Source organism: Typopeltis vanoorti, chromosome 16, assembly GCF_054136105.1.
Source record: "Typopeltis vanoorti isolate ZY-2024b chromosome 16, IOZ_Tvanoo_1.0, whole genome shotgun sequence".
NCBI classification, from domain to species: domain Eukaryota; kingdom Metazoa; phylum Arthropoda; class Arachnida; order Uropygi; family Thelyphonidae; genus Typopeltis; species Typopeltis vanoorti.
Genome location: NC_143564.1, coordinates 115,145,529 through 115,171,006, shown reverse-complemented (window position 1 = coordinate 115,171,006; position 25,478 = coordinate 115,145,529). Strand labels below are relative to the sequence as shown.

The window sequence follows — 25,478 nt, the reverse complement described above, 5'->3', positions numbered from 1 at the left end:
CTGTGGCCTTCTAGAATTTACTAAGATAACTACGATGATACACAAAAAGAGGAAATTCAAAATGTGCATAATTTGGTTAAAAATCTAAATCCAGATGTTGAAATTTCACAAACAGATGTTACGGAATGGATCACAGGTAGAATTGAAAGTGAATTCGAAATCAAATCAGATGCTGAAATTATAAATATGACGCTACAGAATGAACTAGAAGACGATGATGACGATAAAGAACTCTAAGAAAAAAAAGTAAAACATAAAGAGGCAGTTGACAGTTTTAATAAGCGTATAGAATGGGCTAAGCAGAATTATATGCTATTCCCTTCCACAAAATTTTATTGCTAATGCAGCTCCGAGAAAAAGCATTCCAAAAACATTTAGCTTCCAAGAAACAAAAGAACATCAAATACATTAAAGAGCCAAGAGGCTATTTTTCCGGCGGCGTAAATTAAGTTAAGGGGATAATAAATCCCACATTATTTTATTTTAAAGCTGGATTCGAAACTTGGAGATCAGAATCTATCAAAATCTAAGAGTTTCATGCCGAAGAACTATCGGCGAGTCCAGGCGTAAGTGATCACCTGGGTGGTACAACACTAGGGCAACTCGTTGCACAGATGGAGCAAACTCCTTCACTATCCTTAATATTTTCTCATAATGTAACACGCAGCTCCTTGGGGATTTATTATCCCATTAACTTAATTTACACTGCTGGAAAAATGGCCTCTTGGCTCTTTAAAGTAGTAATAATAATATATAATAATAATATATGGGTACACTGCTCTGGCAATTCGTTAGTGGGGTTTATGTAAGTTCGGTTCACTCAAACCTTGGTATTCCAGGTCTACCTGCTCACTGATGAGACCTCAATAAAGGTTGACACCGGTCTGGGTAGTGACCTCTCCTCATAATGCAAAACAATAATACATCTCCAAGCAGCTGCATTTTACATTATAAGAAAATATTAAGGACAGTGAAGGAGTTTGCTCCACCTTTGCAAAGAGTTGCCCTAGTGTTGTGCTACCCAGGTGATCACTTACACCCCTGGACTCGCCGATAGTTCTTCGTCATGAAACTCTTACGTTGATAGATTTTGATCTCCGAGTTTCATATCCGGCTTTAAAATAAAATAATGTGGGATTTATTATCCCCTTAACTTAAGAACGTCAGATACTTTTTTAGAAAGAAATAAAAAAAACTTTTCTGTGTTGTGTGCAAGAAAGTGATTTTTTTTACGCAAATTAAGTTACGTACTGACGTATGCAATTTAAAAAAAAAAAAAAAATCAGCTAACGCCTTTTTATTCCCGTATATGGGAGTAGGCGAGGCCATTTAGCCCTATCTAACTTTTGGAGACTGAGTGCCAGTTCAATCTCCACTGGTACCAATCAGAGATAGATTGCCCAAGGCTATCACAAATTAAGCGGTACACAGTGAAGAGAGACGGCTCAAATGTGCCACCATCTCGTGGTCCCTAACCCTCACATAATATATTTAATGTCTGAAATAATGCGAGTTCTACGGCCGATTTTCTTGAGTTTACAGTATGCAAATTTTATTAAATCAGAATCCTCAACAATACAGATACATACAAACTAAATTTTTTACTAAAATAAATTTGTGTGCTGTATTATTTTTTAAGTTTTACATTACAGTACAGTAGCTTTTTTTTTTCTATCAGTTACTTCATTTATTTACAGAATTAAATTGATGTACCATTAGAATCTGATTATTTTTGTCTTAAATGCTAGTTATTGTTGTCTCTTGGGGGAAAATTCGCTAATCCAAACAAGCATAGTTTGGATTAGCAAATAATCTATGGTTTGGATTAGTAAGATACCACTGTACGTAGAAATAATGAAAGCATCAAATGCATCCTATAGAACAAGTAAAACATTTCAGCTATTTAGGCACAATTTTAGTGAAGATGGCAAATTAAATTTGGAAACAGGCAGCAGAATTAGCAAAGTAGGTATGATAAGTCAACTGAATAAATTTATATTGAATAAGAAAGAGATTAGTCAAAACACTAAACTAGCTGTATACAAGACAGTGTTCAAACCAATTTTAACTTATGGATCTGAGAGCTAGGTTACAGACTGGAGACCACAGATATGAGAGTCATGAGAAAGATTAGGACACTAAACAGATGGTATCAGTGGCAGTAGCATATTAAAAACAAGGATATTATGAAAGAACTTGACATTGTTAGCATTCAAGAATGTGTTAGCAGAGCTAATCTCAGGTGGTATGGACACTTGAACAGAATCGGAGAGGAAAGATAAGCTAAACGTATTCTTTGCCAGGATGGCAGGAAAAAGACCCAGAGGAAGACCAAGAGGCAGATGGATTGATAAAGTAAAAAGTGTCTTAGAATAAGACACTTTTTACTTTATCAGAACAGAATAAGTTCTGATAATATTGGAATGTTGACAGATAACAGGCTAATCGGAGGAAAACTGTTGATAGGTAGTAATGATGTAACTTCCTAGCATACCAGCTTTATTAATTCTGTAACCTATATCCATATTTACTTTACCATCTTCACTAAAAATTGTGCCCAAATAGCTGAAATATTTTACTTCTATAGTGTTCACCATTCAAGATACAGTGGATGTTTTCAATGTTTCTGCCTACTTTCACTGTCTATGGCATTGCTGATTTTCATACCAAATTTATTACAACAGTTACTCAATTTACTCAGGGAATACTGCAGACTTGTACTGGATTAATTCAGAAGTGTAACATCATCTGCATAAAGTAAAGAGCTAAGATTAACACTGCCAGTTTTAGCATCAGATTTACTACCACTTTCTTTCATAATGTGATCCATATAGATAATGAATAACAGTGGAGATAATGTGCACCCTTGTCATGCACCTGATTTAATATCAAACGATCTTCCTGTATGTCATTCAATTCTAAGTGCTGACTTACACAGCTTACACAGAGACTATGTATAGCTTGATACAGTGGCCCATTTACACCATATGATTGTAGCATTTTGAAGAGCTCATTGGCACCTTTTCACATGCCTTTTCCAGATCTATGAAACTTTAAATACAAATTCTTGTTATTTTCCCAAGATTTCTCAACTATTTGTCTTAAAGTGAAAATTTGATCTTGACCTCTATTTGGCCTGAATCCAGCTGTTCTTCACCAAGATTCCCTTCCACACTTTTTTTTTAACTGTTTCTCAAGCATAATTGCATACATCTTATCAAGAACTTTCAGTTGGGAAATACTTCTGAAATTCTCATATTCAGTTTTATTTCTTATTTTTTTTTTATAGATAGGTACTAATGAGAGCTCTGCTCTAATCATCTGGAATTTGACCCTCTGATCAAGGCCTTCTGAATTATGCAATGCAGTCACCATAAAACTTTTGGACCTCTATTTTCTACCCCTTTTATACCCCTATTTGAGCATACTGGTGAAAATCCATCTACTCCAGCTGCTCTTCTGCATTTCAGGTTTTTGATTACTTGTTTCTATTTCAAGTACGGATAGGTATTCCTGACTGCATTCCTGTTGTGAGTTTCTACCATTGTGCTGACACTGCCTGTTTCATTTAGCAGTTCTTGCCAAGTAATTACTCCATACATCTAGCGTATTCTTGAGTTTTCATGTCGCCTTTATCATTTCTGATTCCTTTTACAGTACTTTTTCCTCCGTTTCTAAACCTTTTTCAATAGCCTCCAGAATATTTTACCACCTTCCTGATATTTATAATCTATGTTCTTATTAAAATCTTCCCATAACTTTTATTAAGCTAGTTTTACACAGTACTTTGTTTTCTTAGATTTTTCTGTGTATTTTTTTAGGTGCACAAGCTGACTTACTTGTGCAGAACTTTCGATAAGCTTTCTTCTTTTCCTTGACTGCCTCTTTAATTTCCTGAATCAACCACTGAGTTCAGATTTTTCTATCCTTACAACCTCAGCACATTCCTCTCTGGCTGAATCAATCAATGTTTTTTTCATGGTCTGCCAATGAATCTCCAAGATTTGGTTCTCATTCTCAAACTCTTTCATTATTTCTTGAATAATGTTTGTGTATTTTAGTTTACAGTTCACATCTGAGAGCTGCTCAACTTATTTGCTTTAAAAATTTCTTACATGTTCTTCTTTACAGTATGAAATTCAAATTCATCCCCCTCAAAACTAAACAGTGATCACTTCCTATTTCAGATCCTCTATATACTCTTGTGATCAGAACCAGTGGGAAAACATTGCTATCAACTATAATATAGTCAATGAGATTTTTCTTATTGCATCTTCTCTCCATGTGAATTTGCACACATCTTTATATTGGAACATGGTGTTAGTAATAACTAATCCATATCCTGAACAGAAATCCAGCAAACACTTAACATTATTTCTTTCCTCTTTTCCTCAAATTTTCCAAAAAGATTTCTATATGCCCAGTAATCATTTCCACTGTGCTTTTTAGATCTCCAACAAGGACCAACTTTTCCTTTCTCATTGTGCCGGCTGCCTTCTCTAATGCTTCAAAAAAATTTCTCCATTTCTTAGAACCTTCTGTAGAATAATAAGCACAAATAAGTCTTATTGTCCAATTACCTATTATAATATTTGCTCACATCACTCTACTTGATATTGCCTGACATTCAAGAAGATTATCCTCATATTTAGTGTTGAATACTATAGCCCCCTCTTTTCACTAATTGTTATTGCCTGAATTTGTTAGTCAGAAAGATCTCACTTGTTATCTTCTTTGTTTCAGTCATGCCTATTATGTCAATCTGGTACTATTCAATTCTTCTGCTAGTTCCCTTTCTCTTCCACCGACGCTTATTGCACTGACAGTACCAATCTTGGACTTTGCTGATGTTGAGTTAGGATGTGTTCTGGGATTTGTTCCAGTAGCGGACTTTGCACTGTTTGCTCTGGTTCCCTGACAAAAAGAAAAAGAGCTTTGTTTAATCAGGTCATGCCCCAGCTGGCATGAAATTCTGTCATGTTGTATGATCATTTTACATTGTGGTTTGCCAATAAGAATACAATCTGGTCAGTTATATCCCAAATTGCCAGTCCATCCTCATTCATTCAGTATCCAGGTAGTTACCTGATAGGGCGCACCACGAGAAGGTGAGGAATGGATATTAGATCAGAAGTCCCAGTCAGTTCTCCACATTCCTTAAAAGGCTAGGTGGAGATCTCCACAGAGTGTTAAAAGCTTAGATACACTAAATTAAACTAATATGTACACAATTTGGAGATGATATAGACTGATACCCTGTAAAAATGTGAAAACAAGGGTGACACTTGATGAATCTGATAAAATCTGCTTCAGTTTATAGGGCTCAGACAGATTATGAATGCAGTCACTATTTAGCAGTGACCGCATTTGTTGACAAAGCAAGGGCCGTCAATTAAAATAGGAGTGATGGTTAGTCCAGTACACGACTCACACATAGGCAAGTCATCACCCCTCAACAGGAAGTAGCAAGAGCCAAGCAAGAACAACTTCCTCTTGACAGTCCAGTGCAGACTAGACTACGACAATTTGACTTTAGCGATGCTATGATGGAGCTTATTATTGAAGTCTCTATTCCATGATGACTGTCACTGGGATAAAAGTTTATATCTGATCTGCCAAAAATAATACATGGGAGAGGCAGATTGGCTGCAGCATTGGCATACTGATTTCCTACAATCCCAATGTGGCTTGGAATCCAACAATATCCAATGGAATAACAGATGACTGTTGCTTGGATAAAGTTGTATCTGATAATATGCTAGAAATTCATGTATGGGATAGGCAGATGATGAAAGATTGAGAAACAATCTGACCTGACTGCAGTATTTGCAGCTTCATTTCCTCCAATCCCAATGTGGATTACAATCCAACAGAAGTGTACATCCAAGTGTAGCTTACATAACTGGATTAAGAACAGTAGTGTATTTGTTAAAATTTCTGATGTTTTTATTTCTTATTTTCATTTTCTGTTGATGATTCTACGGTTTCTGAATCTGGTTTGGGCTTGTTCGGGGCCATGATAAACAAGAGGATGAAAAATTATTCATACTCAAAGGGAGATTGATTCAGTGCCAGAGCTCCCCATCTACCATAGAGCTACATAGGGATGCCTGCCAGAGAGCAGGCAGCTAGCCTTGAGCACTGTCCCTAGACCATGAAGAAGATACTTGTGACAACCTGGACCCTTGAAGGCAAGTCCACTAGCTAATTGATCCTGGCCTGCCCAACCAGGATCATCTGACTAGCCAAAGCAGAGGCCAAAGTAGTGCAAAACCACCAGTTTTTCCCGATTTCAGATATCCATGGGTCGGTATAGCACAACGAACATAGCAATGAATATTGGATCCCAATGACGATTATCTTGAATGCAGGATAATTAAAAAGACTCAGGAGAAGTACAGTGAAGAATATAGGAGGCATAGAAAAAGAATAAGAACAAAAAGAGCCAGCACCATCACTGGGAAGTCACCTCCAGCATGAATAGGTACTCAAATGGAATGGAGGGGAAAAAAAAAAGAATAATTTGCATGGAAACAGGGCAATTTAACTCTTTTCAAAAGCTAATTGTTTAGATGAAAATGGATATACTACAGAAATTTCCAATCAAAAATAACAAAAAACATTGCAAAATCAATTATACACCAATTTTAATTGAAATAACATTCAGGATGTTTCAAATGAATGTTAATATATCAAAACATTTTGTTACTTACTACAAATTTGTCATATAAGTGGTATGTAAGAAGTGGATTTGGCAATTCTCTGAAATACATTTTAAGAAGAGAGGCAACACAGTGAATATCTTGAAGGATTGCTTCATCATAAAGATCAGGTACTCTATCTTCATCAAATGCCAACCTGTACATAAAACATCTTACATAAATACTAATATAGCAGAATACAGAAAGAAAAAAAAATACTTATGAAGTAAAAAAAAAATATATATATATATATATATATATATTTTTTTTTGGTGCTGTTGTTAAGCATTACTTTTCCAACAATGTACCTGTAACATACCACTGTGGAATGTTATACAATATCAACAGTATTTCTCATCTTCATACAATAAATATTGAAATCATCAACACGACTAAACTGCAGGATATAGAGATGATGCATGGTGTTACAGTTCTGCTCACATGCTGCAAAATTCCAACTCTATTGTTAAATTCTAGCTTCGTATTTAACAGTAACCAAAAGCTAGGTAACGTTTTCTTTTCAGATGAAGAATAAGTCATTTAAATAGTAGACAGAATACCTATTAAAGGAGTTTTCAGAAGAACTTATGAAATGCTATTTATACCTGGTGAATATCAGCAAATAGCAGACAGTTTCTCTGAACAGAGTTACTGGTCCAATATTGTTTGAAGAAAGCTATTGCAGAACATTATTAGAGCACATAATAGTTTGGTTTGCTAGAGTTAGAAGCAGGATTTGTAGTTCAATATGACAGGATCAAACCACATACCAGACAAACATGACATTACTGGAAAATAATTGTGATAAAGAATTATTTATGCAGGGGGATCTGACACCACAGGATTACTCACATTACTCACTCCCCCCCATGGGATCATCTTAAAGAACATACATACAATAATTCTCAGAGCATGAAGAATAAGAAAAACTGCAAGGTAGCAATTTCCAACAGTGATTATGGTACTCTTTTATCAGGTGGCATGCAATGTGGTAAAATGAGCAAAATATCTGCATGGAGAAGATGCTTATTTCACCTTATGCTTGTCATAAAATTATACTCTTCTTTATGCTTTGCATGCACTTTGAGTAGATTTTCTTGAATTTAAATAACAAGGTTTTTATCTTGTATAAGCTTTTATTTATACTAGCTGTATACGTTTATGCTTTACCCAAGAGTAAGCAAACAAAGTTTACACGTGAAGTACCTCCATGCCTTGGCTATTTGCATATAGAGGCTGTTGAATTCACTCAATTGCCTTTGTATTCAATAATACAAAGCACACTTCCTTTTAGATACATATATATTCCTATGTAGTATGGAAAAGGTAACTACTATGACTGATTTTGACCTTTACTGAGATACTGTTAAAGTGCAGGGAGGTATCTCTCCAAAAACTGTGAATGATCTACAAGATCACTTTAAAATCTCACTGAGTGATCCAAAAGGATTACTAACCTAAACACATCACTTTTGCTCAGCAGTGACTCCACTCAGTGACAAGCAAAATTTAATACCACACACAACTGCTCTATTCCCGTGAAGAAAATTCAAAGACAAACATTATTAAAATGTCATCAATAGGAACAAGACTCAGGAAGATACCAAGGTTATCAATTATCAACTTTACTGACATAAGGGGTGAAGCAAAAGCTTTTCATATTCCCCACTATCTTGAGAGAAACTGTGAGTGAAGAAAGTTTATGAGCTAATTGCTCACCCTGAGTGGGCTAGGAGATTAGTCCTCAGTGTTGAAGTTTAGGATGGCTTTAGGTCTTTTATGTTTGAAATAATCCATTGCGTCATAATCTGCAGCCAGTTTGATCAGTTTGTTAAGGTGCACAGAGCTTTTGAGAAGAATTTGATTGCTATAGTCTGCATGAAAGTGTAAATACAGGGGACATTTGTGTCCTGGTGTAGCTGGACAGTTTACATGAACCACGGGGCGCCCAGGATCATTCTGAGACATTTATTCTGGATACATTGTAATTTGAGAATATTAGTATTTGAAGTACGACTCCAGGACGGTGAAGCGTAGATGACTATTGGACGAACCATCAGTTTGTATATGAGGTTTGATTGTGGTGCTCAGCTTACTGTTTCTGTTAATTAGCGGGTAGAGCTGGGCTGTGGTATTTGATGTGTTTGCACAGAAAGTCTTGATATGCGAGCTGAAAGTCAATTTTCTGTCTAATATTACTCCAAGATATTTGATCTCAGTTTTCCATGGGATTTTAGTGTTGAAAAGGAGGATATCTTCTTTAGGAAGCACTGATCATCTAGAGAATAGGACGGCTACACTCTTCAGGGGATTCACTTGGAGTCACCATTTGGTGAAATACTGTTCGATTAGAAGTAGGTTTTCTTGCAGTTTCTTGATGGTTAGGTGTGGCTTAAAAGATCTGGCCAATATCGCTGTATCATCTGCATATAGAGTTTTAATTGAAGATAATGGGTTGTGCAGTATATCATAAGTATAAGGAGAATAGGATTGGTACTAGTAAGGATCCTTGTGGAACTCCAGCCAAGATGTGTTTTTGTGTCGAGACTACCCCACACATCCTGACTTGCATGCGCCTATCGTAGAGGTATGCCCTTTATAAGATGAATGATTCCGGTTGGTACACCAGATGATATCAGTTTGTATAGCAAACCATAATGCCAAACCTTGTCAAATGCACTGGCTATGTCAAGGAAAACAGTGCATTGATGCCAGTTAAAACCCATGATGATGTGTTCCACTAATCTGTGTATTTGTTGTGTGGTGCTATGCGATTGTCGGAAGCCAAACTGCTCCTCAGGAAGGATATTTAGTCGGAGTACTGAATCTTGGAGTCTGGTAAGAATTACCTTCTCGGCAATTTTGCCAAGATTTGAGATGAGGCCAATTGGTCTGTAATTTTGAGGCAATCTGGGATCTTTTCCAGGTTTATGGATTGGTATTATGTCCACCAGTTTCCAGTAGGAAGGGAAATGTTTGTAGTGAAGGATGGAGTTAATTATATTTGTCAGATGGACAATAGCTCTACGTGGTAGAAGCTTTATTATTTTGTTAGAGATACCATCGGATCCAGGAGCCTTTTTGTTCTTAAACTTCTTAATAAGATCATATATTTCAGCAGGTGAGGTGGGTGTAATTTGAGTGGAATATGTGAGAACAAAATTGAGTGAATATCTGACGTTACGGTGTATCTTGTATATATGGTTAAAATCGAGGTGATCGTATGCAGGTTTACATTGTTTTTCAAGATGATTTGCTATTGCTTCAGCTTTATCAGCATCAGTGTGGATGAGACCTGAATCTGTTTGGAGGGGAGGAGAAGAGGTTCATTTCTGTTTTTAATCTTTCGGATGAGATTCCATATGGAGTGGTTATCAATAGAGATGGAGGTCAGTTTTTCTTCCCAGAGTTGAGTTCTATGGGCTGTGAGGGCATCGCTCACTGCAGAGTTGAACCTGTTCAAGATCTGTTTGTCTTGTGGTGCCCTGGTGTTGTGGTATCTTTTTCTTACCTTATTTTTTTTTTTCTCTAATCAGATTCATAATATCTTCTGGCAAGTGGTTGGATTTGCAGGTAGTTGCAGGGGTAGTAAATGCTGCACAGGTTGCTTTAATCTGTTCTGTTAATTTGTAACGGCTGTTTCAATTTCCTCTTTTGATTTAATGATGGGAACAGGACCAATATATTTTGGAAGTACCTTGGAGAGCCTTTCCCAAGGAATGAATGAGTGGGAGGGAAGAGATAATTTTTCAAGGTTTCCCAATTTTAACCGTATTGGGTTATGGTCTGATGACAGATCGTTAATCGTCATTAAATTGTATTGGAGTCTGATGTGCTGCAATATGGCTATGCCCAACACATCAGCCAGACCATAAGTGTTGTGATGGGTGGGGTCAGCGGGACCTATTACATGAAGATTGTTGAAACCAGCATAGTTTTGTAGTATCTGTCCTTTGTTGGTGGAACGGCTATTCCAGGTTGAATGCTTGGCATTTAAATCACCTGCCAGAATGATAGGCTCTCTGGTATCAAATACAGCGTTCAAATCCGAGAACAGTAATGTCTTTTGCGGAGGATGATATGCTATGAAGATCTTCAATTTGCCGACAGAACTCTTGAGAATCTCAATGCCTGTGACCTTGAGGTTGGTGGTAGGAGGGATGTTTATGGAGTGATGAGAGATGAAACTTTTAATGAAAATGGCCGTGCCTCCTCCTCTGTGGAATAGTCCATCAGCTCTGTACAGTTGGTATCCACAAATTTTGAGGTTGTCTGAAGGTCGTAGGTGCATCTCATTTAGTAAAAGGAAATTTGGCTGATGTCTTTGGACAAAATTTTGAAGTTCTAAAATCTTACTCCTCAGGCCGTTCGCATTCCACGCAATGATCTCTAAAGATTCTGGTTTTAATTTGTTACTGTTCATTAGTGAGCGCTGAAATAATGGCTTGTGCGTCCTTTAGAAATCTGTTAGTAGAACTTTGTGAAGGGTTGGATCTGCTAAAATCCAACAGCATATTTGCAAGAGAAGAGGTAATGATAGCTGTCACATTTGTGTGTGGTGTTGTCTGTTCATGGGATGACTGTTTAGGACGAGTTACATCCGCATATGTCCTAGATTGTTGTTGTGGAGTTACTCTTTTGGGAACCTCTGGCTTCGTCTGAAGGGCATCTGACCTTTTATATTGAACTTCAGGAAACTGTGAAGTAATCTCTGACGTAGGTGTGCTGAGTGAGGAAGAAAATGTTTCTGCTTCTGATTTTCTATTTCTTGGATTGTGAGCACATCCTTTGTAATTGGCAGTGTGAGGACCGCCACAATTGGCACATTGAGCCAGGGTAGATTTTGGTTTAGTGCATGTATTTGTCGGGTGGGCGACCCTACATTTTAGACATCTGAATTCAGCCCTGCACATCTTTTGGGCGTGGCCAAATCTTTGACATCTGTGGCACTGCCCTGTTGAAGATCTTTTTCTTAGTGGTTCTATAGTAGTTTTTTGTCCACAGATGGATGTCAGTTCATATATGTGCTTATAAGCTTGATTGATCTCAATTAGAACCAATGGCATTGGAGTCTTGTCTTTTTTGGTCATTTTACTGACCTTGACGGGTGGTAGGTCTTGTTGGTGTAGATCCGCAACCACTTCTTCTATGGATATGTCTTCCAAGACACCTCTGATTACTACCTTGAGATTTCTTTCTGATCCTAGTGAAAAGGTGTGATACTGTATACCTTTGGCATCCAATTCACCAGTCAACCTTCGATAATCCATCACTGAGCAGGGCTGTATTTTAATACCTTCTGTGACATTCTTTGCTTGACTGTATGAAATCTTTAAATTGGACATCATAGTCCTTAGGGACATCCATTTTTTCTTTTCTCGCATAATAATCGGAGGTATCTTTTCCCTTGAGGAGGTAGGAGAGTCCGGGTCAGGACTGTCTTCTTCCATTCCATCTGCTTTGGGTGGTTCAGAGGCTGGAGTTTTGTGTTTTTTGTGAGCGCGAACCTCCTGATAATCGCTATAATCTGCAATGGAATTGTCATCAGCAGTTGTTTCTATTATGCTGGCGCTACTTTGATGGATACTGGGCAGAAGTTCAGAGAGTTGAGGGTCATTTGAATCAATCTCTTTTATTTGATGAATTACGACTTTACCTGGCCATTTAGTATGCAGTAGATTGCCTACATGCCAGAAGTTCTTTGAAATTTAGTTCTTCATATGGTGCCTCCATGATTGGCCCCAAACTCTGTCCTGTGGGGCAGGACATGCCTTGTCACGATAGCAAATAGATAGTTGCTTATGATTACAAGATATGAAACAATGGCAATACTAGCGGCAGTAGGCCTAGTGTATCGCCCTTGTAATTTCAATTGACTTACCTGGATAAACCACTATGGAAAAATAAAGTGTCTGTTTATGATAGCAGGCAATTAACTACTATTACTAGTGAATAAGCATAAATTGCTAAAAAACATATCAATCAAATTCGCAATTCACCAACAATACACGAAACACTAACATGTGAGACGCCATCTTTTCTCACATCTCGATTTTCCGATCATTCCGCTGTGTTCCTCCTTTTTTTATGTACTGCTCATGACCAGATACCAAGGTTGAATTAATGAAGAAATCATATATTTTCTATATATAAGTAGCAGAAAGGTGTATTGACTTATTATTAAATTACTCTGGATTAGAGATGGTTGTAAAAAGTTTTTTCACTACATTACAAAGTAAATTATACCTGTTAAAAAGTTATATTCTTGTTTAATCCTTTGCTCAAGTGGAAAGTGTTACTACCTAGAATAAAACCAGCTTGTACAGGCATTATAAGAGTCAGTTGAAAATCTAGAAGTACTACATTTTTTCCCAGATTTAACTTGGGCTGTATCTGAAATTTAGAACTGTTTGTGTGTCCATGAAATGAAAAATTATTTTTATTTTATCGCTTCATGGCATTATGCCAACATTCAACAGAACTACTTATGTCAGAAATGTCAAATGCTCCTATATTCTTATTGTCTTCTATTACACAATGAGATCTCATTACTGACGATTAGTATAGAACTCCTTCTCTCTCTTTCCTGATGATATGCAATTTTCATAACTTGTGGTCAGCACATATACTTCACCACTAGTTTTACATCCAGGGAAGAAAGACCATATGACAGAGATCAACTTGGAGATTTCTTCTGCTGTGTGAACTAGTACAAATATTTTCCTAGATAACAGATGTAGAGAGAATTGAACACATTTACATTCATAAAAGATGTCACCACTGTTAAGTTGTGAATGAAGATATTTTATATGTTTTAATACTTCATTCACATTTAACATAATCCACCATGTCATAAGCAAGACTTGTAAATATTATTTGTTGTTAGTCTCTTGCTTGTAATATATTATTCATATAAATGCTTTGAGTTTTGTTTGTTATTAATTATTTAATCTTAGAATATGTAATAATAATAAAAACACTCTATATAAACATGTCATTCATTTTATTTAGTTTATTCTGTAAAATTTATTATAAGAAACTGTATGTATGTAAATTTAAATGTATATTATATGAATTGCAATATATCTTTTATTTCTGTATGTAAGCGTGATTTTATGTAATTCTTCTGATAGGATTTGATTGACTGCTGAAGGAGAAACGGAGTTTGTTTTAGTTAGCTCGTGCTGAGAATGTGAGCTACTGTGTATAAACAGAGAAGCCAGTGGAAATAAGCTGAACTGGTTAGAACCGGATTTTGGCGGGAAGACGGAACGTAGTTGATTGGAAAAACGAAAGTAAGTAAAAGGAGAAGCCTTAGAGAGAGCATAGAGACCGGTTGTGTGTAACAGAAGGAGGAGTTGATATATGCCGTAAATCGACTATGAAAGGACGGGGAATAATAGGCATTGTGAATTACTTCTATGGGAGTTCTGATACTACAATATTTTCCAAGTGGTTTGTGGAAGAATAGTGCAGAACCGAAGTTAATACATAGAAGAAAATAAGGAATTAGTAGATAACTGAAACCTAGTGCATCAAGACTTGTATATTTCTGTGTCTATAATTCAGTTATTATAGTGGAAAATTTCTTTAGAATTGTGTTGCCATAAAATAAAAGTCGACAAGAGTTTCAAATGTACCTTTGTGAATTTGATGTGTAGCAACAGTAACCCGGTAAGAGTTGTCCTTTCTGTAACCTGTGAAGCTATAACTGTTAACTCCGTCGGATATATTTTAACCTTAGCTGTGGTGTTATGTCGATTAATGGTCGAATGTTAGATGTGCTGAAGTACTTTCCCCACAAAATAATAAGTGTCATGTTGTTCTATTAAATGTTAGCTGACTGAGAAAAAATAAAGTGTAGCCTGTCATAAGATTAATTATTGTAACATCTGGAAGGTCGAACTTTTAAGAATTGTTTTCAACTTGGTTGACTGAACATAACTGATAAATGAATGTTTGATAATTTATGGATTGTAATTATTCTCAATACTTTAAACTGAGCTAATATATTTATGATATGATTCATCCAATTGGTTAGAGTGAAATATGTCAGAGAAATACTAATGCTTTGTGAATTAACAATTGTTAACATTAGTCATGATCCTCAAAATTAAATGAGAAGTTATTAATGTATGAATGTGAATTCTTATAATATTTTAATTGGATGCAGATAGTTATACTTAAATGTATATATTGTACTTTTCCACATTAAATGTTTTCTTTTGTTGAGTTAAACTTGGTGTTTGCCTGATTTTCTTTCATTGCACCGCTCTTAAAATTATTCGGACCTTTGCAGAAGCCTTAAATACTAGTAATAACCTCGGCCTGAAGATAAAGTGATAATATAAGTTTAGCTAATGATTCATTCCTCTATATTGTTTAGACTAATCTGAATACAGGGTGGCGCAGTATAATATAAATTTCTTTATATTTAGATGAGCATCAATCAACAACTAACCAAGTATTATGGAAATTAAAGAGGCAAAGATAAGATTAACAAACCAACAAAAATGGAACAGTCAGTTAAGTGGGACGTTCCAACACCACATGCCAGAGAAATTCAAACATGTTTAAAATTTGTTCTGGCAGAGATTTGATGAAAAAGTGCACTAGAGAATAGTCAAGCTCAGAATGGGTGCAATTTTTAAATTTACTGTTAAAGATAACTCAAACACAGCAGCAAAAAATGTTAAAACCTACATGTCGTATTGTCTAGGACTTCACAATTATCCTGTAGTCATGGATGTTTATGAATTTCATTAGCATGTATGAGATCGCCACTCTACTTTGCAGACCTAAAACAGCTTGAAAAAGTTAAGTTGTCTAGAAAGCATGGTATCCTGATTATCTAACCCTAAGCATATGCATGTACAATGGGTTTATACATTTTCTTGAATAGGATTCACAAAAAAAAAAACACATTTCATTACTAAGAATGGTCAGATTTAACTAAATTTAAGGTGGCAAGGAAAATTTTAATAGTGTTGCCATAGTGTGGTCAATAACAGCAATGCATTTTGTTTGCAAAGACCTGATGTTGGAGTTCTATCTAGGATGTGAAGAATATTTTATAAGGGCTTAGGGTTTTTTGCCCTCCAAGAAACTTTCATCCCACAAAACAGACAAACCAGTATGAGAATACACACAACGGACAAATGGAACAGACTATGTAGATAGAATTAACTCCCCTATCATAACATTAATTAGTTTATAAGAAGGTTAATACGGGGTGCTTAAGGGTCAAAGCTGTATAACTGGGAGGAGACCTCCACATAGCTTTTAAAGGAATGCGGAGAACCGACCAGGGCTTCTGACCTAATGTCCAATCCTCCAATTCTCATGGTGCACCCTGTTGGGTATCTACTTGGATACTGAACGAACGAGGATGGGCTGGCAATTTGGGATTTAGCCGACCAAATTGTATTCTTATTGGTTAAACCAAAATAAAAAATGTTGGTACAACATGACAAAATTTCATGCCGGCTGGGGCGTCGCCTGGTTAAACAAGGCGCCCCCGTTGTTTTCGCCAGGGAACCAGGGCAAACAGCAAAAAGTCAGCTACTGGAACAAATCTGAAAACAAACCCCAACTCAACATCACCAGAGTTAAAGATCGGTACTATCAACGTAAGAAGCCTGAATGGCAAAGAAATGGAGCTAGCTGAGGAATTATATAAGTACCAGATCGACATAATAGGAGTGACTAAAACAAAAAAGACCAAAACTGGTGAGATCTTTCTGAGCAATAAATACAAAATGTTATTTTCAGGCAATGACAATCAAGGAAAAGAAGGAGTAGCCATAGTATTCAACACAAAATACGAGGCTAATCTTCTTGAATGGCAGTCAGTCTCAAGTAGAGTAATGTGGGCAAATATGAGAATGGGGAACTGGACAATGAGATGTATTTGTGCCTATGGTCCCACAGAAGGTTCTACTAAGGTAGAAGTGGAGGAATTTTTTGAGGCTTTAGAAAAAGCAACTGACACAATGAAAAAGGAAAAGTTGGTCCTTGTTGGGGATCTAAATAGCAGAGTAGGAAATGATTGTGAGACATACAAAAATATTTTGGGAAAATTTGGAGAAAAGAGCAAAGCTAATAATAATGGCAAATATCTGTTGGATTTTTGCTCAGGACATGGACTGGTTATTACTAACACCATGTTCCAACATAAAAATGTGCACAAATTCACATGGAGAGAAGAGGATAGGAATAAAAAAAGTCTCATTGACTATGTTATTGTTGATAGTGATGTTTTCTCCCTGGTGCAGGACACCAGAGTGTACAGAGGATTTGAAATTGGAAGTGATCACTATTTAGTCTTGAGCAGGATAAAATTGAATTTCATATTGAAAAGAATAACATGTATGAAAGTTTTAAAGCGAATAAAAGTTGAGCAGCTCTCGGATGTGAACTGTAGACTAAAATACACAAAGATTATTGAAGAAAAAATGAAAGAGTTTGAGAACAGGAATCAAACCTTGGAGATTCAGTGGCAAACTCTGAAGAAAACATTGATTGATTCTGCCAGAGAAGCATGTGGTGAGATTGTCTGCAAGGATAAAAAAATCAGAACTCCTTGGTGGACACAGGAAGTTAAATAGGCAGTGAAGGAAAAGAAGAAAGCATATCAAAAGTTCCTGGCAAATAAGTCAGCTTGTGCTCTTAGAGAATATAGAGACAAATGCAAGAATGCTAAACACTGTGTAAAACTAGCTAAACAAAAGTCATGGGAGCACTTTGGCAAGAACACAGAAAATAAATATCAAGAAGGTGGCAAAATATTCTGGAGGTTGTTGAAGAAGCTTAGGAATGCAGGAAAGAGTGCTGTAAAAGGAGTTAGAGATGATAAAGGTGACATAAAAACTGGAGAAAAAGATATCCTTGAAGTATGGAGTAATTATTTTGAAAAACTGCTAAATGAAACAAGCAGTGATGACAACACAGTGGTAAAAAACACTGACCAGGCATGCAGGCAGGAATACATATCCATACTTGAAGTAGAAAAAGCCATCAAAGGCTTGAAATATGAAAAGGCAGCTGCAGTAGATGATATTCGACCAAAAATGCTCAAGTATGGTAGTATAAGAGTCTTACAGTGGCTGCACTGCATAGTTCAGAATGCCTGGACAGAGGGACGAATTCCCCGATGATTGGAGTAGAACTCTCATAGTACCCATATACAAAAAGGGAAATAAAACTGAATGTGAGAATTACAGAGGCATTTCCCTACTGAGTGTTCCTGGCAAGATCTATGCAAGTATACTTGAGAAACGGTTGAGAAGAATTGTGGAAGAAAAGCTTGGTGAAGAACAAGCTGGATTCAGGCCAAATAGAGGCTGTCAGGATCAGATCTTCACTTTACGACAAACAGTCAAGAAAGCATGGGAATATAACAAAGATCTGTATTTAAGTTTTGTCGATTTGGAAAAGGCATATGATAAGGTGCCAAGAGAGAAGCTCTTCAATACGCTGCAGTTATGTTATATGGTGTCAATGGGGCATTATATCAAGCAATACTTAGTCTTTATTTGAGTTGTAAGTCAGCAGTTAGAATTGAAGGAAGTTCAGGAAGATGGTTTAATGTTAAATCTGGTGTCAGACAAGGATGTACATTATCCCCTCTGTTATTCATTATTTATATGGATCACATTATGAAGGAAAGTGGTATTAAACATGATATCAAAATTGGAGATGTTAATGTCAGCTCTTTGCTTTATGATGTTATACTTCTAAATAAATCCGCTACAAGTCTGCAAGATTCTCTGACTAAACTGAATATTTGTTGTAATAGATATGGTATGAAGGTCAGCAATAAAAAGACAAAGACAATGAAAATAGGCAGAATCATTGAAAATGTCAACTGTGTTGTGAATGGAGAACCTGTGGAACAAGTAAAACATTTCAGCTACTTAGGCACGATTTTTAGTGAAGATGGTAAATTAAATATGGGAATAGACAACAGAATCAACAAAGCTGGTATGATAGGAAGTCAATTGAATAAATTCATATGGAATAAGAGAGAAATTAGTCGGAACACTAAATTAGCTGTATACAAGACAGTGTTCAAACCAGTTTTAACTTATGGATCTGAGAGCTGGGTCAGAAGTAAAACACTTGACCAAAGACTAGAGACCGCAGATATGAGAGTCCTGAGAAAGATTATAGGCATGAACAGATGGCATCAATGGCAATATCATATTAAAAACGAGGATATTAGGAAAAAACTTGATATTGTCAGCATCCAGGAATGCGTTAGCAGAGCTAATCTCAGGTGGTATGGTCACCTAAACAGAATGGGCGAGAAAAGATTAGCAAAACAAGTGTTCTCTGCCAGGTTGACAGCAAAACGACCCATAGGAAGACCAAGATATAGGTGTATTGATACGGTACAAAGTGCCTTAGACAATAGAAATATAAGATCTGATAATGTTGGAGTCTTGACAAGTAACAGACTGATTTGGAGGAAAATTGTAGATAGGAAGTTAGTAATGATATAATTTTTTCATGTAGTACTATCATATCCTGTACACACCTTGTAGGTACATGGCAGGAATTTGATGATGATGATGATGAAGGCTAATACATAAGATGAGATGAGACAATTTTAGTAATGATCCCAAATTTTATCAAAAATTCATCAACCAGGCAGAGCTTAGCTGTTACATAAATATTCAAGATAAAAGAAACTCAAGAGCCATTTACTACAGCATTACAACTCATTATTATTATATTTTAATGACAGTTCCACTTATAAAAAGTTGGAAACTTATAGTAATTATCAACACTATGTGGAGAATAAAGAGTATTATCCAAAACACATGTTTCAAAGATTAAAAAAACAAGGCTAATTTTCATGCTGCTTCAGTACTATAATAAACAAGGTGGCACAGGACAAACAAAATGTAGTACACAAAGTAGAGATATTATACATAGGACATGCTTAAGCAGGGAAAAACTGAAAACAGTTTTGAAGAGACAAAGTTTATGATGGTTAAACATAGGGATTGGCACTAATTCATTACAATTATTTAATAGTATTAACAACAAAATAAATGATAAATGATAATTTATTAAGAGGGTTATTTAAGAGTCAGAGCTGGAAAACTGAGAGGAGTTTTTTCTTACCCAATGCCCACTTCTCATCCTCTCACATGCATTGTGTTACTAGCTATCAGGATACAGAACAAATGAAGATGGACTGGCAGTGGGACTCAGTTGTCCAAACAGCATTTTGTATTGACTTCAAATACAAACATGATGGTGCAGACACAATCAAAAGTCACACGAGTTGGTGGTTACCCAGTCAAATGAGGCTCACCAATTTCATGAGGGAATCCAGGGTGAAAAGTCAAGCTACTTGAAACAACCTTAAACTGTAGAAGTGAAAGTGAACACAAGCACCCTAAGTAACAAGCATCAATGCAAAAAGATATACAAGCTAGTAAAAGAATTCGAGAAATATCAAAATGAGAAAATAAGTTACTGACATGACGACAAAAACAAGCAAGATACTTCCAAAGGAAAACTAAGATGCAGCTATATTCAGTAATAGATGATCAGGAAAAAGAAAGAGTTGCTATGGTATTCAATACCAAACTTATACAATAAACAAAACAAACAAACATCTTGAATGACAGGCAATTTCAAATGCTTATGTGGGGAAATTTCAAAATCTGAAAATAAGACTTATTCGTGACTAACGTCCTACAGAAGGTTGCAGTACAAATAAAGTTGAGGATATTTTGTTAATCAGTAAAGAGTGCAGTTGATATGAAGAAAATGAAATGGCTGGTTTTTGTTGGAGACCTAAATAACAGATAAATGAGTCTCACAGAGATATATTTAGAAAACATTTACAAAAAAGATAATAATAATGAATCCTTGCTGGATTTTTTTGTTCAGAACGCACATTGCCTAGTCATCACAAACACCAAATTCTAATATAAAGATGTGCATAAATTTACATGGAGAGAACACACAAGAAATAATAAAAGACAAGTTATTGATGCTAGTGGTATCTTCAGACTGATTCAAGATGTCCATGTATCCAGGGATCTATAATGGGGGAGGGGGGGATCTATAATAAGAGAGATCACTACCTAGTTTTGAGTTACATATCACACAATTATATGGTGTAAGTGGAACAGGATAATGAGAGCACAGAACTAATACTTTATTTGTAAGTCAGGAATTAGGATTGAACGATGTATAAATGATGGTCTGATGTAAAATCAAGTGGAAAACTATTTTTTTTCTATTAGATATTATATCTGACACGAGCAACTCCTAACACTGTCTAAATCCCAAATCCATCCTATCTTAGAATACTTATCTCATATATGGAGTGGTTCACCAAAAATCTCTATAAATGCTTGATGCTGTCCAGAAAAGAGAGAGAGACTCAGTTAACCAGTGACTGTTCTTATAGACTCACTCCATACACTATGTCACAGATATATTGTTTATGCTCTGTACCTTATACAGGGATTTTCATAGGTGTCATTTAGCTGAACTGGCTAATGCCATTCATCCACTTTCTCACAAAAACATGCAGCTGTGGAACAACATTAATTCACTGTCCAGATCCAAACAATACTAAATCAACTTCCCATCCTTCTTTTTCATACGCTCTACCTCTGTACTATGGGGAAGTCTTCTGCACAGAGTTTACTAAGGACTACAACCTTCAATTGTTCCAAAAAACTATGAATATGTTCCTCCCCCCATGACCACTTGCCCACATATGGCAATGTGTTATGAGTCTTGCATGCTCATGTGTGTGTGGGAGGGATATATATGCACATAATCAATTCAAATCAGCAAATTTCAAAATGGAGAATTTGAGAGAAACTAATTTGTGTCTATGGTCCCAAGAAAAGATTATACCCTGGAAGAGGTGGAATTCAAGTTATTTTTGAAGTCATTAGAGAAGAAAGATGAAAAAGAAAAAGGAAAAGCTGGTTCTTGTTGAAATTTAAACAGTAAGATAGGAAGCAAACTCCAGATATACAGAACTGCTTTGGAAAAATATAACTGACTGCCATTCTTTATAAAACTTTCTTGCATATTTTTGTCATGCTGAAAACTAAATGGTGATCACTTCCTATTTCAAATACCCTGTATGCTTGTATCCTGACCCAGCATGAAGATAACCATTTAATAACAATCAATAAGACTTTGCTTCTTTCCATATGAACTTTATGTTGCAACAACCTTTTCTTCAGTTTAGGAGATATTCATTGAACCATCCTCTCAGAAAGAATCCGAGCAACTCCATTGTGAAGCTACCTCAAAATCGGGGAAATAAATCATGAAACTCGGATTCTCTCGAATCCTTAACGTTTCTGATGGAGAGATTTGCTCCAAATCAAAAAGTTAATTAGTGACAGCCATAAGAAGAATTCTTATACCTGGAGATGGTATCCTAGTACTGACCAAGAATACTTTTACATTTAACAACCTGAAAAAAATCTCCCAAATCAGTACAAGGTAAATGAGATTCATTGCTTTCACATATCCCCAAACCCTATGTGCTGCTTTAAATGTCAGAAATGCAGTTGTGATCATATCGCCAGTCATGGCTCAGTCATGTGTCCAATGTGGCAGCAAATAGCATGAGAATGAAGACTAAGTACAAAATACCCAATTCTAGTAATAGTGAGAGGGAAATCCAACCTACTCTTAAGCATGCAAATGTGGAGGGATGTAAAGGAGATGTAAAAGATCAAAACCCAAGAAGAACATACCATATCTGGAGACACAAAGAAAGTATACTATAACATCTACTGGAAAATCTTCTTATTCTGAGAACATTAAAAAGGTATCTAAGTTGACATTAACATCATTACTGTCCCACCTTCTCACAGCTACATAATCCCTGAATGGAATGATATAAAAGCAGTCTCAATAGAGTGAATAAGAGAGGGGAAGGGGGAACTCTGAAAACATACCACAAATTATTCTGCTACACCAAAACCTGCTAGTCAGTAAAATAATGAACCATGCTCCTCAAAGAATAAAGGATGTGTTTCCAGATCCAGTAATAGATAGGATGGATAGCACAATCTCCCCCCCACACACACACACCTGTCAAGACAGAAAAAGAAAACAATAAAACTACCAAGTGTCCTAGACAGCTTAGAATTTGACAATTTTTGGATGCTTCCCTTGGTAGCCAAAAAAAATAAAATCCATTAATGAAAGCAAATCCTTACTTTTAAAACCAGATACCAGATGGAGATTTACTAAAGATAATAACTAGCACTTTCCTTTGATGAACCTGTCACTTAAAGGTGAAAGCTAGTTAACTGGGAGAAAAACTCCACAGAACCTTTTAAGGAGTGTGAAGAACTAATTGATAATGTCTAATTCTCACCATCACATGATACATAAGTAGGTATACACTGAATGCCGAGCAAAGGATGTGTTGGCAGTTTAGGGCTTAGCCAACCAAACTTATTCTGTATTAACTTAAACCAGAAATAAACACAATGGAAAAACACAGTGAAATGTCATGCCAACCTGGTTAAACAAGATCCCTGCTTGTTTTCATCAGAGAGCCAGACACAATTTGTTACAAAAAAATAAATAAATAAAAATAATAATAATAATAAATTGTTTAACAAAATTCCAGTACTCCATTTTAATTAAAACTAATTGGTGGTCTTCATAATAAATTAATTTTTGGACCATCCATGATACTAACATGCTAAAGGTTTTCAGTCTTTTGCAGAAAAGACTGAAATAAAAATTAAACATGTATTCCTCGTAATCATTTCTGAATTTTGATAACTCCACAAAAAAGAAAGTAGTTGTTCAGTGTTGGGGCTTGTTGCAATTAAAAACCTGTACAATAGTTATAAAAAATCTGACACAGATGTTTAAAATATCCATTATCATTCTCGTGTGGTGATAAGAATATATAATTCTTATTACATATTACACATGTCAATGTGGCTCAAAGAATTGCATTTCCAGACTTTTAAATGCAGCAAATCCCAACATTGAAATCCTGATGACTTGTCCTTTGTGAGTATATGTTCAACTGCTGATAACATATTTCTAAAACATCCTGTATGTACAACATACCTTAGCTTTTGTATGTTAGATGTCACTCCTGATAATCTGTATATTCCATCAACAATTCCATGTTCTTCAATGAACTCTGAACAACACTTTAGCACTAGAGGAACTACATACAAAATTGAACTACTTGTTAAAGAGCAGGAAAACTGCAACACTTTTTATATTTTATAAATTATATTTATAGAAATAATTATATTTATTCTTCTAATACAGGTAACATTCAAGAAATTTCAACTGCATACTTTTACAGTTCACAAGTATTTGCAAATAAATCTCTAAATCAAAGAATTAGAATAATTTCTAAAAATACTTGAATTTCAAATTAATTTGAAACCTTTCTATTTCTATGAGAAGCTTTTTTGAAACATTAACAAATTAAAATTCTAAAACCAGATAATGAGGTACAAAACTAGTGGAGTCATTTAAGAGTCGAATCTAGACAACTGAAAAAATTCTACATAGCCTAAAAAACTCACGTAGAAAGATTATTTATTAGTATAATTTTCGCCTGTGTGTCACAGGCATCCTCAGGCGAAAATTATACTAATAAATAATCTTTCTACGTGAGTTTTTTCCGTTATTTATTGTGTACCGATATGTCTACTCATGGTTTACCTCTTTTAAAACTTCTACATAGCCTGCTTGAGAACCAACCAATGTTCAATCATCACCATACCTTACCTATGGTACACCCAGTTAGTAGGTATTCTTAGATACTGAATGAATGAAGAAGGTTTGTGTCTATCTTTTCCCTGGTTGTCATTATATACTAGAGTTGACCTGCTTAAGCAGTTAATATCACAGATTTAGATCCAGGATATTATTATTATAATAAGTTAAGAGATAAAGAAAATTCAAAAATAATATCTTTATTTACAAATACTTAATATTAGTGTAGATTTATGGTATTGCCTTAACAGTGTATGAAAATGTTTGTTTCATAAGCATATATGCAAATTTGAATTATAAATAAACTTGTCTCCTAAAGAGAAAACGGCTCACAATCTTATCAGCATAGTTAAAGAACATAAACTTCAAGCAAAATTCCTTGTCTTCTCTTCAAGATCACAGGATTTGATGAGAATACACAAACTAAAACAGTTAACTTCAAACCTATAAAGTACAGTTTCTTCTGCTCTCAATAATGGTCATTAAAATATAATTACTTAGCTCATACCTGTTTTTCTTTTAAAACAAGAAAATAATATGTGCACAACGTTTCTTAAGAGAGAACATACCTTCTGAATAATGTCGGTTCCTTTCCTATTTCCTTTAAAGATAACTTTAAATTTCCCTTTTTTCCTTGTGGAAACTTCTTTATCCTTAAACACAAAAAAAAATTCATCTCTTTCAGGTTTACAGCGCTTAACTAGAACACTGCATATATCAAAAAGGAACTGTCCATTGCTTCAGAAGAAACTATATATCACTTATCCATGCCAGAACTTAGCTTCATATAAGAGAAATTCATCCACTGATTTTGCAATAACTATTTGTTTCCCTCATCACACTTGTTTCCACCTTTTTTGGTTTAAGAATTCCTTTAAACTCTATTTCACCTCTAAACTTGCAACTTTTTAAAAAGTCATTTATTCTAATCAATACCACAGCTGTTCTATTATTCTTTCTTACTAACTAATTCAAGTTCTTCTTTGCAAGTACAATCTTTGCACAAGCACACTACCT

The 25,478-nt window shown here is 35.5% G+C and overlaps 1 protein-coding gene across 3 annotated transcripts in view; it reads right to left on the bottom strand.

The window, feature by feature from the left end:
* LOC150098277 (uncharacterized) overlaps positions 1 to 25,478 on the bottom strand; it is a 188,190-nt gene that overhangs the window by 98,958 nt on the left and 63,754 nt on the right. For 2 of the 3 annotated variants that reach the window (XM_090406100.1, XM_090406099.1), the window contains exons 5-6: positions 23,796 to 23,898; positions 6,714 to 6,858 (exon numbers count right to left, since the gene is read on the bottom strand). In XM_090406100.1, coding sequence (XP_090262226.1) covers positions 6,714 to 6,858; positions 23,796 to 23,898 — 248 coding nt within the window. The remainder of the gene's footprint in view (positions 1 to 6,713; positions 6,859 to 23,795; positions 23,899 to 25,478) is intronic. The other variant, XM_090406101.1, reaches the window with a different exon arrangement.